The 18,521-nt window shown below is 41.6% G+C and overlaps 1 protein-coding gene and 1 long non-coding RNA gene across 3 annotated transcripts in view; one reads left to right on the top strand and one right to left on the bottom strand.

The window, feature by feature from the left end:
• Positions 1-18,521, top strand: part of LOC102446651 (vascular endothelial growth factor receptor kdr-like) — a 208,490-nt gene that overhangs the window by 167,200 nt on the left and 22,769 nt on the right. For both annotated transcript variants that reach the window (XM_075940856.2, XM_075940855.2), the window contains exons 20-27: positions 2,518-2,606; positions 4,674-4,839; positions 5,526-5,623; positions 6,648-6,770; positions 6,877-6,988; positions 14,431-14,530; positions 15,131-15,236; positions 17,555-17,679. In XM_075940856.2, coding sequence (XP_075796971.2) covers positions 2,518-2,606; positions 4,674-4,839; positions 5,526-5,623; positions 6,648-6,770; positions 6,877-6,988; positions 14,431-14,530; positions 15,131-15,236; positions 17,555-17,679 — 919 coding nt within the window. The remainder of the gene's footprint in view (positions 1-2,517; positions 2,607-4,673; positions 4,840-5,525; positions 5,624-6,647; positions 6,771-6,876; positions 6,989-14,430; positions 14,531-15,130; positions 15,237-17,554; positions 17,680-18,521) is intronic.
• Positions 6,778-10,147, bottom strand: LOC142831225 (uncharacterized). The gene is made up of 2 exons (XR_012906894.2): positions 9,806-10,147; positions 6,778-8,108 (listed from the first exon to the last, which is right to left on the bottom strand). It is a non-coding gene; the product is annotated as an uncharacterized LOC142831225 (long non-coding RNA).

Raw genomic sequence — 18,521 nt, 5'->3', positions numbered from 1 at the left:
TTTTTAAGTTCCGGCTTGACAAAATCCTGGCTGGGATGATTTAATTAGGGATGGTCCTGCTTTGGGCAGGGGGCTGAACTCGCTGACCTCCTGAGGTCTCTTCTAGCCCTAGGAGTCTATGATTCTATTATCCTTGTCAGAGCATTCAATAGCTTCTTTCCCTACCATGCCCCACCCACAGCATCCTTCTGGGTTAATAGGCCTATTTGGTGCTACCTTACAAGATGCCCAAAGAAGTCATTGATAAAACCAGGGAAGTAAGAGACTGGGTGTTGGAACCTCAGTTTTTCACATGGCACTATAGAGCACTAATTGTGTAGCCTACATGTAGGCTCTAGTTGGCTCTAGTTTGTTTGCTTTTGAAGGATGCCAGTGGAGACTGAAGAAAAATAGCCTAGAGCTCACAAGATAGACATTGGGAAAAGAGTTTCCATTAAAATACCATTTCTAAGTACAGGGCTTTCTCATTCCTTGTTAAGTTTTATGTAGCTTGTAATAGTACTCTTGATAATTGCTCCTATTACACGTGCACAATACATTATTTTAACAATATCTGCCCCTTGTAATGTCGCTTTGAAATAACTTGTCATAGAATGTGATTTTAAACAGCGCTGATGCATGCTCTAATATGCTTTATAATAAGGAACTAAAATATGGCGATGCCTTGTCTAGGAAACATTTCAGAGGCATGAAATAAGCACTTAGTAGTACTTTAAAGTTGTGCTGGAATCTGCGTTTCCTCTGAGAATTCACTGGCCAGATTTGACTTCAGTTTCTTGACAAAATTGTCCGTTTGATCTCTTCTTTGCACTGGGAGAAGCCAGCACTGGTGTGGAGAAGTAACCAGTGAAGTGGTCAGGCAGCATGAGGACACAGAAGGGACAGAGATGAGTTGCATAGTTGTAATCACCTGGATCTCTCCCAGCTTAGAGCTCAGAGCAGCTTACTGCTTGCTGCAGTGTGTCAATTGCCATTCTGACGGCTTCTTAGTCACAACCTTCCAGCCCCACACCCCCTGTAGACAGGCTGTGGTGAACTGTGGTCAACTGAAATCAATGAGAGCAGCAGGTACTGAGCAGGCCCACAGCGTACAGTATATACATATAGCAAGTTAGGATCCTTACAACTGCACAGCCCTATTGAAATACACTGTGATATTATAATTAAGTAAATAACCTCATCTTCTCTCCTTTATCTGGGTTTCCCACTCCTTAGTGCTGCTCTTTCTCATTTTGAGCCCATAAAAAGATTTCAAATAAAACGTCTCTTCCCTCTTTGCTTCCCATCAACTCTTCCCCAGTGCCCTGTTTTCAATCCCATGTTCTCAGACTTATTTATATCAAATGGAGCCAAACAGGTACACCATGGCACAAGTTTGTGTGTGTATTTCTAATACATGTAGATAAGAGCTTATTGCTTAAGGTTTGCATGTTCGCTGAATGGCCTGATGCAGCTCTTGGCATTTTTCCTTTGAAGTCTGAACTCAAGAGTCTGAATCTGAAGTTTCCAGATGGAACAAGGTTTACAGAGATGAAAGGCTGACCACTTAGGATGGATAATAATAGGTGTTTACATGCATTCTAATCCCATGACTTCACCTTCCCCTACATTTGAGGCATTTTGTGCGCTGGTTTCTAAAACCCAGCAACCATACAGTGGAGGCTAATTGAACAGCAATACAAATTTCCTCCTCTCATGGCTTGGACTGAAACACAAAATATCTGTAGTTGAATAAAATCAACAAATACATCAAACTAGAAACTACTTTGCATAGATGGTTTATTAGATGATGAGCTTTCGTGGGCCAGACCCACTTCCTCAGATCAAAATCTGGCCCACGAAAGCTCATCATCTAATAAACCATCTTGTTAGTCTTTAAAGTGCTACATTGTCCTGCATTTTGCTTCAGCTACCCCAGACTAACACGGCTACATTTCTATCACTATTCTACTTTGCATAGGAATAAGAAAGGAAGAAATTCACATGCCCCTTTGTGCTTCTAAAGCCTTTACCTCAAATATCTTTGCAAACTTTTGATTCAGATGGTATCAGAGACAGCTCTAAATATGTGTTTGTATTGTCTTCACTGGCATAAAATCCTGTACAATAAAAAAAGATTTACACAGAGATCAGAAAATACAGAGGGCTGTTCCACAAAATAGATTTCTGCAGAAAAGAAAGAATGTAGTAATATGGTGGGTTGTGTATTCTGGTTTATCCCTTTAATGTTCTTTTTCTAGAAATGTGAAATGATTTCCTCATATTATAATCTGACAGGTAAAAAGGGAAGTAGTAGCTTGGACTCCTGGGTTTTATTCTCAGTTTCCCACATTTGCCATTACCTCATGGTGTGAACCTGGAAAACCACTTCTTTATTCCCAAGTTTCCTCATCTATATAACGGGGGAGATAATATTTACCTACTTCACAAGGAAATCATGAGGCTGAATTAATATGCTTATGGATATGTCCCACTTTTACATCAGTGAAGGTCACTGTGTGTTCATTCTCTTTGCAGGTCCATTGATGGTTATTGTAGAATATTGCAAATATGGCAATCTGTCTAATTACCTGAGAGGAAAACGAGGAGACTTTATTGCATATAAGGTAAAATAAACAACTGGCTTTTCATGAAGTTGCAAGATGGGCAATTCATGATTGCTGAGACTAGCTGCTTACAATTAGGATTTGTTCCTTGTTTGCCTCAGTGATATCTCAATGCTGGTACTTCATCAGCCCACCACCTTCCAGCTTGTAAGAATGTACTCCTACCTCTGTAGGATCTTAGTCCCTTCCTCTCCCTCACCTCCAGCCCTTACTGTAAAATCAATTGCAAAGGCTCATGGAATCAGAACAATCACTGTGATGTGTCTTGGAGGGGAAAGGAATTCCTCTGATTCCAGTCCTCACCACCAGCCACTATTGCTCAAAAGAGCCATGGCTGGTCTCTGTACACTAGGTATGAAAACACTTTACCCGGGTCCATCACCCTCCCTGCGGACTTGCTAGTCTTGTTGTCCCACAGAGGGCTACACAGAACTGTTACGGGAGAGATGAGGTCAGTCCCCTCTTTCCCTGAGAAGACTAAATACAACACTCTAGATATATGCTTTGGGAGCTTGCTTGTTTAAAATCTGTCTGTCTAAAAACAGGGACCACTTATTCAAATCCTAGTAGGATCGGTGAAGCCTTTGAGCCTTCCCAGGTACAACACAGGTTATTGGGTGTGGCTTTTCCAGAGGTCTAATATTTGTGGTCACATCTGCTCTTTGTGGACACTAATACATGTGTGGTAACTCTAGCCAATTAGTTCATTTTATTATTGTGCTGGGTGCTGGTCTGATTAACACTTATGCTATCATACATATAAAAGTATAAGAATGACAAGCATTTAGCTGTGATAAGTATTTATTATGTATCTAAGTCAGGGTTTCTCAGAGTGGTCAAAGTGCTTCCCGCAGTTCCCCTTGGCTGCAAACAGTGAACCACAGCCAATGGAAGCGAAGCTGCGGAGCCAGGAAGTAAACAAACCGGAGCGGCCGGTTAGCAGCTTTCTCAGAGTGGGTCTGCAGACCACTTTGAGAAACTCTGATCTAAGTAAAGCAGGGCTGAAATGCAAGGTTTACAGGCTAAGACATGTAAGATTTCAGATTAGATGCACTAGGCCATAGACTTAAGAACGTTTGACATATTTAAGTGCCCAGAGAAGACCCTGTTCCAGTTAGATCAAAAGACTACTGGAAAGATGTGCCAACAGGAAATGTTGTGGAAAATCCACCACAAAATCATGAGATACCTTATTGCGATATCTTTTATAACGTATGACCACAGGGTACATGTTGTGCATACATGCTAATGAGAACAAGAGGAAATACAACAAACCTATGAAAAATAGGGTACTCCCAATGTTCAAGGGCTGTGGAAATATAGACGAGAAAAAAGAGGGTTGACACCTTTGTGCACATGAACAGAGTGTTAGGTGTAATCAAAATTACAATATAGAAGATGGTTCCCTAGTTGGATAAAAGTGGGGAAGACCCAAGAGACGACCCCACAGGAATGCCAGCAGGTACCCTCCCTCTAGCAATGACAGAGATCCATCGGACCCTGGAAAATCTATGAAGATGCGAGTGTAACTGTTATAATTATTGCATAGGTTTTTGTAGGGTTTCTATAAGTAGGGGTAATCATCACCTTGCTTGTGACTTTAATAAAATTTACAGCACACATAAACATTGTGCTTGCAATTGTATCTATGGTCATTATTCTTTTACTTTATGTATTCCTAGAGCCTCCTAATTGGAGAAAAGCACCAGAGGCAATTTTACTCTGTTGAACTCAAAACTAAAGCAACCGGCACCAAATCCACAGTGGTGTAATACAACATCACTAAATTCAATTTAAATAAAATAAATGGCTACGTACTTCATGTAAGAGAAGGGAATTTTTCCTGATGCCATTACTGATTATGTGCTTATGTGCTGTAAGGATTGATTTTGGCTCTCTACCCAATGCAACTCCCCATGTATTATTTGAAAAGTGCTTTTGCAAAACACTTATGGGGGTGTCTCCACAAGATCCTTTCCGAGCTTCTGCCATGTCATTCCATCAAATACCTTGAAATGTCTGGGCATCACATTTCACAAAGGTAAATCATTCCTATGGCATTTTTAGTCCCAGGAGAACTCTGACCAGGCAGAGAAAAGTCTGGATGAATCCAACAGTGATTTAACAGAACTGATCAAGAGGCGCCTTGAGAGTGTGGCCAGCACCGGCAGCTCAGCCAGCTCAGGATTCATTGAGGATAAGAGTTACAGTGACTCGGAAGATGAAGAAGAAGGTAAAAGAGACGTATCTACTCCTAAGTCCTTTGTCTGACTATGCCCTGCTCCAAGGGTCACTTGCTTCACAACATCTCTTTGTTGGCTGACAAGACCTGTAGGATATGGCAGACTCCAGCCAGGTCTACGCTGCAGATGTTTATGTCGTAGCTATGTTGGGTGGGGATGAATAGTGACCTACATAGCTGAGCCAGCAATGGCCCCTACTGTAGCAATAGCACCCTACTGTAGGCCCAGTGATTGCAGCAGAACTGCACTTTTGCTGGAATAGCTTGTTTTGCTTGTAGGGGAATGGGACCAGGAGAAGCTGCATGTACAATAGGAGTAACTTTCACAGCTATGCCAGCAAAGCACAGCTAGAGCAGACCTTGTGCATTCCACCTTATTCTCACGACAGAAGGCCTGCAATGATACATACACACGCACACATACACTCACACACACCATCTGCTTCTTCTATGTAGGAGGGACAGTAGCAACATTTAGCAGAATGTTTGGGTTGCCAGTCTGTCCTTCCAGAAAACTCTCTTCATCTAATGGGGTTAAAAGAAATGTCCTTCCTTTTCTCCCTGCATGACCCTCATTATGTGCTCTTCAGGATTGGCAGGCATGATTCATGCTAGAGGGTCTTTCAGCACTTTAGCCTTCTCCCTCTAGGTTCTCATGCTTCTGTGGTCTCTTCTAGATGGTGAGGATCTGCAAAAGCGACCCCTGACCTTGGAAGATCTGATTTGCTATAGCTTCCAGGTGGCAAAAGGCATGGAGTTCCTCGCCTCCAGAAAAGTGAGTTCCATTTCTGCACCACTCCTCCTTATTTCTTTGTATTTCATTCAATAACCCAAGAGACTAGCTTCTTTCCTAGAGCCATAGCCATTAGAGATACAGATTCCAAGTATATTATTGGGCCTGCTTCTTCTGTCGCTTGTGTTCATTTTATACTGTTGTAGCTCCACTGATTGTTCTGATCAAGTAAGGAGTGAGTAGCATTGAGAGACTTCCAAAGCAAGTCTCCACCTGTCACAGGTTGCAAGCACAGCAATTACGAACTGGGACCGTAGCCAGAAGGCATGAAGAAATTTAGAGCAACATTATCTGAATTCCATGATGAATATAGAAGAATTCTTTCCTGTCTCCAGGAAAGAAATATCTTTCCTCAATGGAGAAAAAGCCCTCTGAAAACTTCAGAGGACTTTAGCTCTACTAATGTATCTTGTCAGTAATTGCAACTGGTGCCATCAGTAACTGCAGCCAAACAAATGCATCAGTGGCATATCAGTCCATAATCTATAGGTTTCTGAAGACGTTTGAGTCTAATCCATGTAGAAAAATATGTTCATAATTGTGGATCAATCAGATTATTACCATGATGAGACTCAGAAATCAGATTTTGTACACAGTTTTACATATTTGTATTCATTCACTTATGGGAATTGCATATGCATACGTTGGTGTATTGACCTATGGGCCTTCTCCATTCAAAATTTGACTCAGGGGTTAAATATTTATCTAGAAGGTTGCAAATCCGTTCTGTTTCTTGCTGTTTGAGTAAGGTTTATTTAACATGTGAAGAAATTGAGAAATGACCAGCCACCATTTCTCAATTTGCTCCTTGTGCTGAGTTACTTTTTTTCAATCATATGACAGTATATTTTCAGTAGGCTCCCACACACATTTTCCCACTCCACCCTGCTCTCAACACAAGCTCATTTTTCTTTCACTTTTCAAAGAATCCCTGGGCTTTTTATTCCATTAGCAGCCGGTTGTTCAGGCAAAACCTCTGATTTCACTTGTCCACATTTTCTCTCAGTGTATTCATCGGGATTTGGCAGCAAGGAACATCCTTCTGTCAGAAAACAACGTGGTTAAGATCTGTGACTTTGGACTGGCTAGGGATATTTACAAAGATCCTGACTATGTACGGAAAGGAGATGTAAGTGAAAAGGACCTAACCTGCCAATCTTGAATATTATTCCCCCTACAGATTGGGCAGATCAACAACAATAACTGGGCATGTGCCACATCTTTTTCACTTTTAGGCAAGACTTCCACTTAAATGGATGGCTCCAGAGGCTATTTTTGATAAAATTTATACTACGCAGAGTGACGTGTGGTCTTTTGGAGTGTTACTATGGGAAATATTTTCTCTGGGTAAGATCATTTTAAAAAAATTTTTATATGTGGTATTGTCATGCAAAGGGCTTTAACAAACTAGCAAAGAATACCTGGTCACATTCTGATCTCAGCTGCTTTGGTATAAATTAGTCATAATTCAGAATAAAATAGCAGTTACTCAAGACTGACAAAATTTGGCTCATAATGCATGTTTAAAAAATCCCAAATTCAAAATCTATAACGATCAATACTAAGAAAGTGGCTGCTCTTGCCCCAGGATTGATTCTGCTTCCTCTCAAAATGCTGATAAGTAAAATCACACATTGGCTGCAACCATCACAACTTTGACATGAGAGCCTGTGCCAGCCTCTGTTAGTCTTTTTTGGCAGCAAACAGGTAGAATTCATACTGGGGTGTGTGCACCTCTTGCAAAGGCACAGAATGTTTGGAATAAAGACATCAATTGTCCACATGCTTCATCCTGACATTAAATAAGACTTCTTAGAAAGCTCACTTACAGCCACGAGGATCCTTCGTTTCCCAATTCCTCCTTATATAGTATGACATCTTCTCTTTCCTCTGAGCTGTTGGGTGTGTAGCTTTCTAATGAGCATTTCCAAACCCATGAAAATTGGCACCCATATATTTAAGCTATCAAGTTCTAAACAGTCATGAGTGACCTTCCTATGCCTCCATGTCATAGATGGACTGGGATGAACACTGAACCCAAGATGCCAAATTCAGCTCTGGATGCAGCATTTCCCAAACTGTGAAACAATTCAGAGCCAGGGTTTTGGGTCAGTTCATTATGGAGTGTGGGTGCTGACTGCAATGCTCAGAACCTGATTTGAACTTCCCTGAAGCTCAGGAGTGTTTTTGTAACTTAGGCTTTGGTTTGGGTTCATCTGTAGTTTATACTAGCATGCAAAAGAGGCACTTCTGTGGTTTAAAATCTGGGACTAGGAGTTATTGCTTTCTCCAGACTCTGCCTTTGTATCTATTTAAAATTATGGTGCTGTAGTATAACACATCAATGGTGACCTAGGGGCTTTGGGGTCATTTTGCTACATACCCTTTGGAACATCACAATGAGAGGAAGGTTAGAACTCAGATCCTTGAACGCCACAAGACCCATCAGGGGCAGCAAGCCAGCAGACTGAAGGAAATACATTAGCACATAGGAGTACGGTTAGTGGAGACAGTCATGCTTTGTGGACATCTGTGAACTAGCTGTTGGTGAATGGCAACAAATAGTTCAGGAATCCTCATTGATGCTGAGCCGGAAATATATCGAGCCACTCCCAAGAGTGGTGTTGAAACAGGCGTGAAATTCTATCCAGCAGCCTTTTAATGCAGAAGGTGACAAATAAAAGTCAAGAGTAGTAATAACAAAATTCAGTGCATACATTATAGTCTTTTGTTTTTATTCACGATGCTCTTAAAATAAACTTGAGTTATTTTCAGACTGCTTGGTTTAAGTAGCCCCTTTTCTTAATGAAGTTGCTTATTTGGGGCCACTTAAAACAAAGTCTGCAAGTAAAGAAAATTTAGACTTTCCTTTATGAAAGCAGAGGAATCCACTAAATTACACCAAGATTTGACCATCCTTAGGACTTCCTCTATTCCTCTCATGATGTAGCTCACAAACCACTTTCTTCTTTCCATGGCACTGATTCAAAAGTCAGTTATTTCTCCTAAGAGAAATTTCATAAGGATCATCCAGGCATGTACCTGATTTAGCACTAGTCACATCTGCAGCTCACATGATATATATTTAATTGAGGACTTCTGTCACTGATTGAACCCTAGGCTCTTATATAAAAGTTTTACAGATCATTGAGAGCCAGAGTACAGAAAGTTATTTGTCTTTGCTTCATGGAATGTTTTGGCTCTCATCCACGTTCACTGCTTTAACTGGGTCCCACAGATTCAGTGCCTTTTAAAAAGGGAAAGACTAGGGAAAAATGTAGTTTGATTTGGATATCGGTCTTATTAGGTCTGGAAGTTCAATCTGGAAATGAAACTCTTCAAACATCCTCTGAAAGGTGAGGCAGAGAGCATTAGTTCTGTTGATGCACAGGTAAACCTGCACAAAAGGAATTGCTTATCTTGATTTTGTGGCTGGGTTTGCTACTAATTATTTAAATGGGGTCAGCACACTTGGTGGCAAATAATGCATTTTGAAATCAATTACATGGCACATTACAGAATGTCAGCCTCTCCTGGAATTTAAATTTGCAGGGTTTCAAAAAGCAATCAAAAGGTAATTATGTAAACAACCAGTGCTTAGTAATGTAACATCAGCATCTTATTAGCCCACTAAAATAAAAGTGAGATCAAAAAGATGTATTTAATATCCAGTGCAAGCCACATCTTTGAATGTTTTGAAGAAGAATTCCCCCAAGGGAAATATCATGCCATTTGAATCCACATTTTTCCCAGCCTTTCCTTGCAGTCAAAAATCCAAATAATTATGCCAATACTAGAGTCCAGATGGGGCATAATGATGTGCAGAAGTATTTTGCTCCATACACTTGAGATCTGAGCTGGCTCCATCTGTTAGGAGGTCAACCTTGGCCAAAAGGTTGCATACCTAGAATCTCTCCTCCCTGCCATCCTGCCACTCTTTCTCACCACTGTAGTACAATGGGTGCCCAAGAATGGCAAGCTCTCAAATATGAAGGGTTCCTTTTGCATATTATAACCAGCTGGGATAACTCAGATTTACAGACCAAGTGAAACTCCCCATCTCCCAGAAGCCCAAATCAATGTATGTAAATCAAAAGAGAAAAAAAAATGCTCCCAACTATTCCAAAATGGTCTAGGTTAACAGTGTCCACAGCGCTTACTTACCAGGTGATGGCTTTCATCTTGCCCTTTGTGACCCAGCACTTCACCAAGGCCTAGTTCTTTATGACAAACTCTGCTGCAGAGACAATTAGCATGAGGTAGCCAGTGCATTTTAGCAAAACAGAGCTGACTTTCAGTCTGCTTGGATTGCTCTTTTGCATGCTGGAATGTACTAAATGTGCAGTGTACAACAGCTGGCATGACTCATCACTATCTCAGCTATACTCGGCTGTACCACGTGGAAATCTGCTGGCTGGACAGGTCTCTGCTTGCAATAGTACTGAATCACAGATATCAGCATTTGAAAAGGACTTCTAAGTCATGCAGTCCCTCTTCCCATGCAGGTTGTTGCCTGCAGCATGTTCTGCTGTGCATTGTCCCTGCTAATGCTGAATGTCCCAAGCAATGGGATTCTACCCACTTCTCTTGGGAGACTACTCCACAGTCTGCAAGGCACTGAACACTAGCATTAATAGTCCTCAGGGCTGCCAGGTATGAAATGTAAGGCACTGGGCTGTATAAAGCTGGACAGTTCAGATAACATGACAGCACTAAGGGTCAAAGTTCAGCATGCTTGAATACCACTGAATGTCTCAGTCTGGGTATATTCATTCTTACCTGTTCCAGGTAAGTGAGCTAATTCATATGCTAAAGACTTCAAAAAGCATTTGGAGATACTTGGAAAAAAGGTGCTGTCACACAAGCAAAACATTTTCTTATAATTCCTAGGCTACATCTAGACTGAAGGCTTCTTTCAGAAGAAGCTTTTCTGGAAGAATTCTTCTGAAAAAACTTCTTCTGAAAGAGTGTCCACACTGCCAAAGCACATCAAAAAAGCGATCTGTTTTTTTGAAAGATAGTGTCTATTCAATGTGGATGCTATTTCGCATTTAAGGTGTGATTACTATGGACGGAGTGGCCACCAGGGCACCTGTGCTTTTTCCTCTTTCCTCTTCTTTTGAAAGAACTCCCTCTTCCCCATCCACACACACCTTTTTGCAAAAGAGTTCTTTTGGAAAAAAGCTTCTTCCTCGTAAAAAGAGGTTTACCAATGTCGGAAAAACCCCTCTGTTCTTTCGATTCTTTCCCAAAAGAATGCGATTCCAGTGTGGACGTGACTTTTTTTTCAGAAAAACAGCTGTTTTTCTAAAAAAAACTCTTTAGTGTAGACATAGCCCTAGGCTGTGTCTACACTGCACCCCTTTTCCGGAAAAGGAATGCAGATGAGACAAGTCGGAATTGCAAATGCAGCGGGGGATTTAAATATTCCCCGCTTCATTTGTATAAACAAGGCTGCCGCTTTTTTCCGGCTCAGGGCTTTGCCAGAGAAAAGCGCCAGTCTAGACGGGATCTTTCGGAAAATAAAGCCTTTTCCAAAAGGTCCCTTATTCCTCTTAAAATCAGGAATAAGGGACCTTTTGGAAAAGGCTTTATTTTCCAAAAGATCCTGTCTAGACTGGTGCTTTTCTCCGGGAAAGCCCCAAGCCGGAAAAAAGCGGCAGCCATGTTTATACAAATGAAGCGGGGGATATTTAAATCCCCCGCTGCATTTGCAATTCCGACTTGTCTCATCTGCACCCCTTTTCTGGAAAAGGGGTGCAGTGTATACACAACCCTAGTGTCAGAGAAAACTGGAAAGGGAACTACAGATACAGAACAGAAACGAGTCTCAAACTATCTCCCACTCAACTAAAATCAGAGAAACACAAGAACAGATTGTGGTGTGACATTGCTGATGGGATTTGTCCCAGCTCACAGACCAAAGGATTTCAAATAACTGTGGCCATGTAAATTTAAGCTGCCATAGGCCTTGCCTACACTTACCAGGAGATCAGCGCTGCAGGGATTGATCTCCCAAGGGTTGACTAAATGGGTCTAGTGAAGACCTGCTAACTCAACTACTGATCATGCACCTGTCAACTCCGGCACTCCACTGGGTCGAAGAGTAAGGGGAATCAATGGGAGAGTTTTTCCCATCAACTCCCTGCAGTAAAGATGCCGCAGTAATTCGAACTTGTACATTGACTCCAGCTATGCTATTCAGGTAGCTGGAGTTGCGTACCTTAGTTCCACATTGCCCCCTAGTGTAGACCTGGCCATAGACTGCTCTCTGAGCCTATAGAAAGCTCTTTGCTACTTGTACAAGCCCATCCCTGCAGTCAATGATATCAGGGGTCAAATCGATAGGCCCATGATGTTAAATTATTTGGAGAATAGTCACTTTTTGGTACTCTCCCAATTTCTTTCATCCTGAATATGACTGCATGGCATATTCCCACCCACAAGCATGCAATATATGATGGCATTCCCAGGCTTGAAGAAAACAGGAGATCAGTCAGGAAAGTTATAACCACATACATATTCCTCAAGAGCTGGACCCAGATTCAGATTCTATTAAATCACTTCTGTTCAAAATGGATTAAATGTTTTTCCAAATCTCTTCATCCAGCCTCTAGGATGCCAGACTATGAAAAGAAATAGCTATGTCACATACTGCAGCCCCTGCTGGGGAGAAGAGATGCCAGAGGTGCTGGGGAGAAAGGGGGAATTTCATATTCTTTTTCAGGTTGGGAATGGTTTTTTAAAGATAAACTCAGTATCTTTCTCACACCCCTTTTCCTTTCCTCCAAATGGATGAAAACCTTAGAAAGCCTTACAGGGGCCTTGGTTGTAGAATCTCATTGGCCCAGATTCTCAAAGATATTTAGGTGCCTAACTCCCACTGATTTCTGGACCTTCGGTCTGTAGATAGACAGAGGCCGTCAGTTTCCCGACCATCAGACCAGCAAACTGAACCAGTATTACAGTCACACTGAAACAGAAAACAGGGCTGAAAAGTGAGGTGTGATTGGAAGAAAGTGAGCATTTCCTGAAGCAGGAGCGTGCCTCTACCGTGCTTGCTGTTCTGACATAGAATTAACTTCTACAGGGAAAACAAGAGCTGTTACAGGGCAGCTCAGCTCGCTTACATATTCTCCTTTCCTTGTCAGTTGCATTAAGGAGCATGATTTAGTTCCTTGTCACGGTAGTACAGATGACATTACTGGAGGCACAGCCTCACAGGTTTCTAATGAGAGCCAGGGGAATGCAGTGAATTGACACAGACATGCTTCTATGCATTTTACCTACAGTGTGAGTGGTTCATCTGCTAACCTATCAGATCTTAATGTAACATGGGTCAGGGCCTCACCCAGCAACCTTGCTTGAGCCTCTTCTCCTGAACTAGCAGCATGAGATTATCAAGTGGGCAGTGAGAGCCTTGCACCTCTACCAATTCCTCCATCTCACTAGTGAAGTTGTTGAAAGACCACACTGGGATTTATATTTGTCCCTCCAGTGCCAGAAAGGATAACCTGCAGAAGTCTTATGGGGGGGATCTCAAGAGGAGGAAGGTGAAGTACTTGAGGTTCTAAGAGAAAGGTTATGTCTAAACTACAGGCTTCTTTGGGAAGAAGCCTTTTTCAAAAGAGACTTTCCGAAAAAACTTCTTCTGAAAGAGAGCGTCCACACAGCAAAAGTGCATTGAAAAAGCGATCTGCTTTTTCAGAAGAGAGCATCCAGACTGAATGGACGCTGTCTCTCATGTAAGCTGTGATTGCAGTGGACAGAGTGGCCACCAGGGCACCTGTGATTTTTCCTCTTTCCTCTTCTTCTGAAAGAACTTCCTCTTCCCCTCAGCCCAAGATATTCAACACTAACGTAGCTTGAACAAGAGGGAGAAGAGTTCAATTACATGTCTGGGAGGGGATTTAGCTGACTTATGTCTCCCATTGCCTTTGTGTCACATGGATAAAAGCTTACGGTATTTCCCAGCCTTACTCACCTGTGCAGCTAGTTCCACTGATGTCACAGAGCCTGAATGGATTAGTGATGATTGCAGGATTTGTTATTACTTTATATATATTCAGGTAGCAGAAAATTTGGCCTGGGGCATTACTTTGAAACCAGAATGTATCTAGGTGAACTAGTAAGAAGCTTCCTTCTTAACCCAAGAAATTATTTAAGGCATGAAACTGACATGCAATTGGCTTTTGTTCTGATGTGTTTCATTTTGAGGTGATTCTGACTCTGGTTTTAATATGAATGTTTTGCTCAATTTGACTAGAAACCTCTAGCTAGACAATGTTACTGTTCTAATGGAATTTCTAGAACAAATTTTTTTGAGGGGCTACTGCAACACCCATTTATATTTCATCCCCCATCAGTGAAAATATATGTGTATCGTGGTCTTTTAGGAGCATCAGAGTATGACAAGCAATGTGCTGCATTAGTTATGTTATTGTCACGAAGGGCTGACATTTAGAAGTTGGGTGCAATGAGCTTTGGACCTAAAATTCACACATTTTTTGTGAAGAACCTAAAGATGATTTTCAGTGGGAATTAGACACATAAGATTCTTAAGTAATTTCAATCTCCTTTGTAAGTCTGGCCCACAATGTTGTTTCTACAGTCCAAGGGCCTGATCCTGAGAGATGCTGAGCACAGGCACCTGCCAGTGCTTTAGCACCTTTTAGGATCAAATCCCAGATTTCCAGCTGGGCTCGAATGCTCAGCAGTCACCATTGCTGTTTTGAATTCAGGCTGATTGTAATCAACCATCTACAGTCATCCTCCATGTGTACCTGCAGGTGCCTCACCATACCCGGGAGTGCAAATTGATGAGGACTTTTGCCGCCGCCTCAAAGAAGGCACACGGATGAGATCACCAGAATATTCCACTCCAGAAATGTAAGAGCTCTACTCCTGGCCTTGGACAACAGACAGACAGAATTTAACCACTGTAACAGGGCCTTTGATTTGTGCGTTGAGGTGGGAGAAGGGCTTGTCAGACTGCCTATCTTGTACTCCATTTATACATTTTGAGGTTTGTGTCTACTCCAGGCTCCCTGACGCTGTAGACCAATAACAACAAACCACCACATCAACTGCAAGGCCAATCCTTCAATAGCCAAAGATATTAACAGATCATTTCAGGCTAATTGTAGTGCACAAAATCTCAGTTCAAGGAACTATTGTGTTTCTTTGATTTTCCAGTTTTCTGGGAGTGTCTATGTAGCCATAATTGTAAACTGCTTTCACCCATATCAGTAATGCCTACTAGCTCAGCCTAGACAACCTAAAGCATTGATAGAAACACAAGCATGAAGTAAAATGACGTGACTGGGGCTGTAATGCAATGCTTCTGAGCACATAGATTTGATTTGTCACCTTCATTGGAGGTATAACGTGGGAAGTCATCTAGATGAGGATAGAGACAAGCAGCAGCACCAACAAATGGCTTGGGAACACAAATTAACATTCTCTTAACGTCCATGTGCTTTTCCATAGCTACCAGACTATGCTGGATTGTTGGCATAGCATTGCTACGGAGAGGCCCACCTTCACAGAGCTGGTTGAGCGCTTAGGAGACCTCCTCCAGGCAAACGTGCAACAGGTACAGCTGTGCGATTGTTGCCATATATGTAAAGAAATGATATCCCAGGGTTAAACAACAATAGAAGACATGACTTCACAGCAAAGAACATAGTGAAAATGGCTATTGGTGTGAGGGCACAAGAAAAAAAATGCTGTTTTCAAAGAGGATTATGGTTAGAAAATGTGCTGTTTATCCATCCACAAGGAGCAGAAATGTACAGTACATTAATTTAAAAAAGGCTCAGCTGCCCCCTAGAGGAACAATAGTTCTTTATCTTACAAAACATTTTCAATTCGGTTTCAACACTGCAAACTGCCAGTAACATAGTTCTCATACTACAGTTGGTCTGAACTCTCTCTCGCTCCCCTTTTTTTCCTCTGTATTTAAGCTCATTATTGCTTTTAGGAACTTTAAAATGAAGCCATTTAACGTCAAAGAGTCAATTACATAATTGTCAATTTCATAATAGTTAAATCAACTTTTTTCTCTCTATTTAAAAAAAAAACCAACACCACAGTTATGTAACTGTCAGTTCCATTATAAGAAAAAATTAAACTCTCACCACTGGCCCCTTCCCTTTTTTGAAACAAACAAATCAGGGAGGCTAAATTGGAGGAGGCTTGTTTTGCAACATGCAAAGGCCAGTGAGAGCTTATGAGCCTTATGCTGCTAGCAAAGGAAATTAAAGGGAACTCAGGAATCGTGATAAGGGAAAAGGCAGTTAATTATGCCTCAGAATTAAAATCAAGGAAAGGGAATTTTGATAAATGGGTTTAGAAGTTAAACAAGGAGCCACTTTTACAGATAATTGTAATAATTAGCACTTGCTGCTGAGACTTCATAGCTTACTTAGGTAGGTGATGAATTGTATTAAGGATACAGTGGCAACTGTTGTAATGAAAGCACAGGAAATAAAGTGGTTTGAGGCTGCAATAATAAGGTATGGCTGTCATAGTGGCAACTCCTCAATTTGAACAGAAGCTCATGAGCTATAAATAGGCATTACTCATTTCAAATTCCCAGCACTGCTATAGCTACACATACTGTATGGCTCTGTGTCTCTCCTTTCCCATGCAGAAATGGGGAGCTTTAATGTGGATTTGGGTGTTTTGAGTCCCATTACACTGACCCTTGGAAATCACCAAAGATGCCAAAGCACTGAAAATGTAGTTGAGAGCCTAACAGTGAGACCTTGAATGCCTGACTTAACTAAGGCTGATAGGAGCATAATAATAAATAATAACAGCAGAAAATAACTGGCTACAGTTTTGTCCAAGATGCCACATAGGAAGCCCATAAAGCCAGCTGCTTTCAAATGGATGTGGATATCTTGGTATCCTCCAAGCCAAAGATCACTCATTGATGCTGCATGCTCAAAATGTTTCATTTTCCTAGCTGATACATGAGCACCATTGGCAGAGCTGTTGTTTCTATGAGAGAAAGAAGCCTGAAAAGATATGGTCTACAATGCAGGGGACATTTGGAGCTCTTGCACTTTGCTACCATGACTAATGAAGCAACAGAGCACTCAGATGCCTCCAAGGGAGGATATATGCAAAGAGCAACCAGGGATACTGAATTTTAAAACCAATTTTCATCCATTCTTTCTTAGTGAATCACCCCAAAATTAAAGATTTGCCTTGTGAAAGACAAGACAGTGAATGTTGAATAAAGCCCTTAACCCTACAGTGTAGGAGAAAGAATGTCATGACTATCTTAAAGAAATAATCAAAAATAAAACACATATCCACATGGTTTCCTGCTGCAGAATCCTGCTTTGAAAATGGTTCCAGTAGATTTTGATAGCCATGAATGTCCAGAACATCAATAGGAAGAACTGATCCTTACTGATAGAGATGTAGCCGTGTTAGTCTGGGGTAGTTGAAGCAAAATGCAGGACAATGTAGCACTTTAAAGACTAACATGATGAGCTTTCGTGGGCCAGACCCACTTCCTCAGATCAAATAGTGGAAGAAAATAGTCACAACCATATATACCAAAGGATACAATTAAAAAAATGAACAAATATGAAAAGGACAAATCACATTGCAGAACAGAAGGAGGATGCGGGGGGGTGGGAAGGGGGAGGAAGGAAGGTAAGTGTCTGTGAATTGCTGATATTAAAGGTAGGGAGAGTGGGATGTTTGTGAGTTAATGGTATTACAGGTGATAATTGGGGAAACTGTCTTGGTAATGGGTGAGAAAGTTCAAAGTCTTGTTAAGTCCCTGGTGGTAAGTGTCGAATTTTAACATGAATGACAGTTCAGAGGATTCCCTTTCAAGTGCAGATGTAAAAGGCTTACTGGCTTCCCTTTCTCCTGTTATTGATTATTTAGGATGGTAAAGATTATATTCCTCTGAACATCACATTATGCCCTGATGGAGAATCTAATCCAAAGACCTGCCCAGTGGAAGAAAACTTGAATAAGTGCATTAATCGCTGGAGTGCATTGGGAATGGGGTAAGGAAAATGGTTTTTTACTATGGTTTCCAGTTAAAAATCTAGACAATTAAAAAAGTGATTATGGGGAAGCAATTTAAGTCTGCTGGCAAAAGCATAGATATAGTAGTTTGGCATAGGTGTTGTCATCTCTGCCTACCAGCATTTACGGTGGAGTGGAACAGATCTGTTTATTGTTCTTGGGTTCACCAAGCACTAGGCTAGGGGCAGGGTTTTCCCTGGTTGAAGGCTTTTGGCTATGAAGCCACTTCCCCAAAATGATTTGCCAAATTGGCTGCTTTTAGGGCAGGCTATCCACCACATGTTTTAGGGAATCCTCCATTCCTGTGATTTCCCCTTCTTGCTTCAGTCCCCCACATGCTTGTATCAACTGGCTTTGAACACTTTTCCGGGGAAGAGAGGTTTGCTTTGAATGTCACTGAGTTTCACTTGGTCTTGTCCAGAGATGGGCAAAGGAAGCTGTGCATTGGGCTTTGCAGAAAAAAAGCCAGGGATAATTAGGTCCAGCCTCTCCTCTTTTCTGATCCACCAAGGTTGTGGCAGTTGTAATAACACCTAGCAAAGCTTCCAGCTCAGGCCCTGCTCTCAGTCTGCTTTAATAAATATTAATCTGATTGGTTCTTCACCTGGCTTTCCAATGGTTTGTATTTAAATGGCCAAAATAGCAATCAAAGCTTGGGATTGGACAGTGGCTTTGGAAGCCACTGTCCTGTTGGATGCAGAATGGCTAGGACTGGCTGCATTCTGTGTGTGGTGGAGACTGGCAGTTGCCAGGCCTTGCTGGGAGCTGTGGGAACTCCTACAGCGGTAAAGAACGTGCAGCTTGTGCTCCCATGAGCACT

Source organism: Pelodiscus sinensis, chromosome 13, assembly GCF_052426305.1.
Source record: "Pelodiscus sinensis isolate ZL-2025 chromosome 13, ASM5242630v1, whole genome shotgun sequence".
Lineage (NCBI taxonomy): Eukaryota > Metazoa > Chordata > Testudines > Trionychidae > Pelodiscus > Pelodiscus sinensis.
This window is presented reverse-complemented; position numbering and strand designations above follow the sequence as displayed.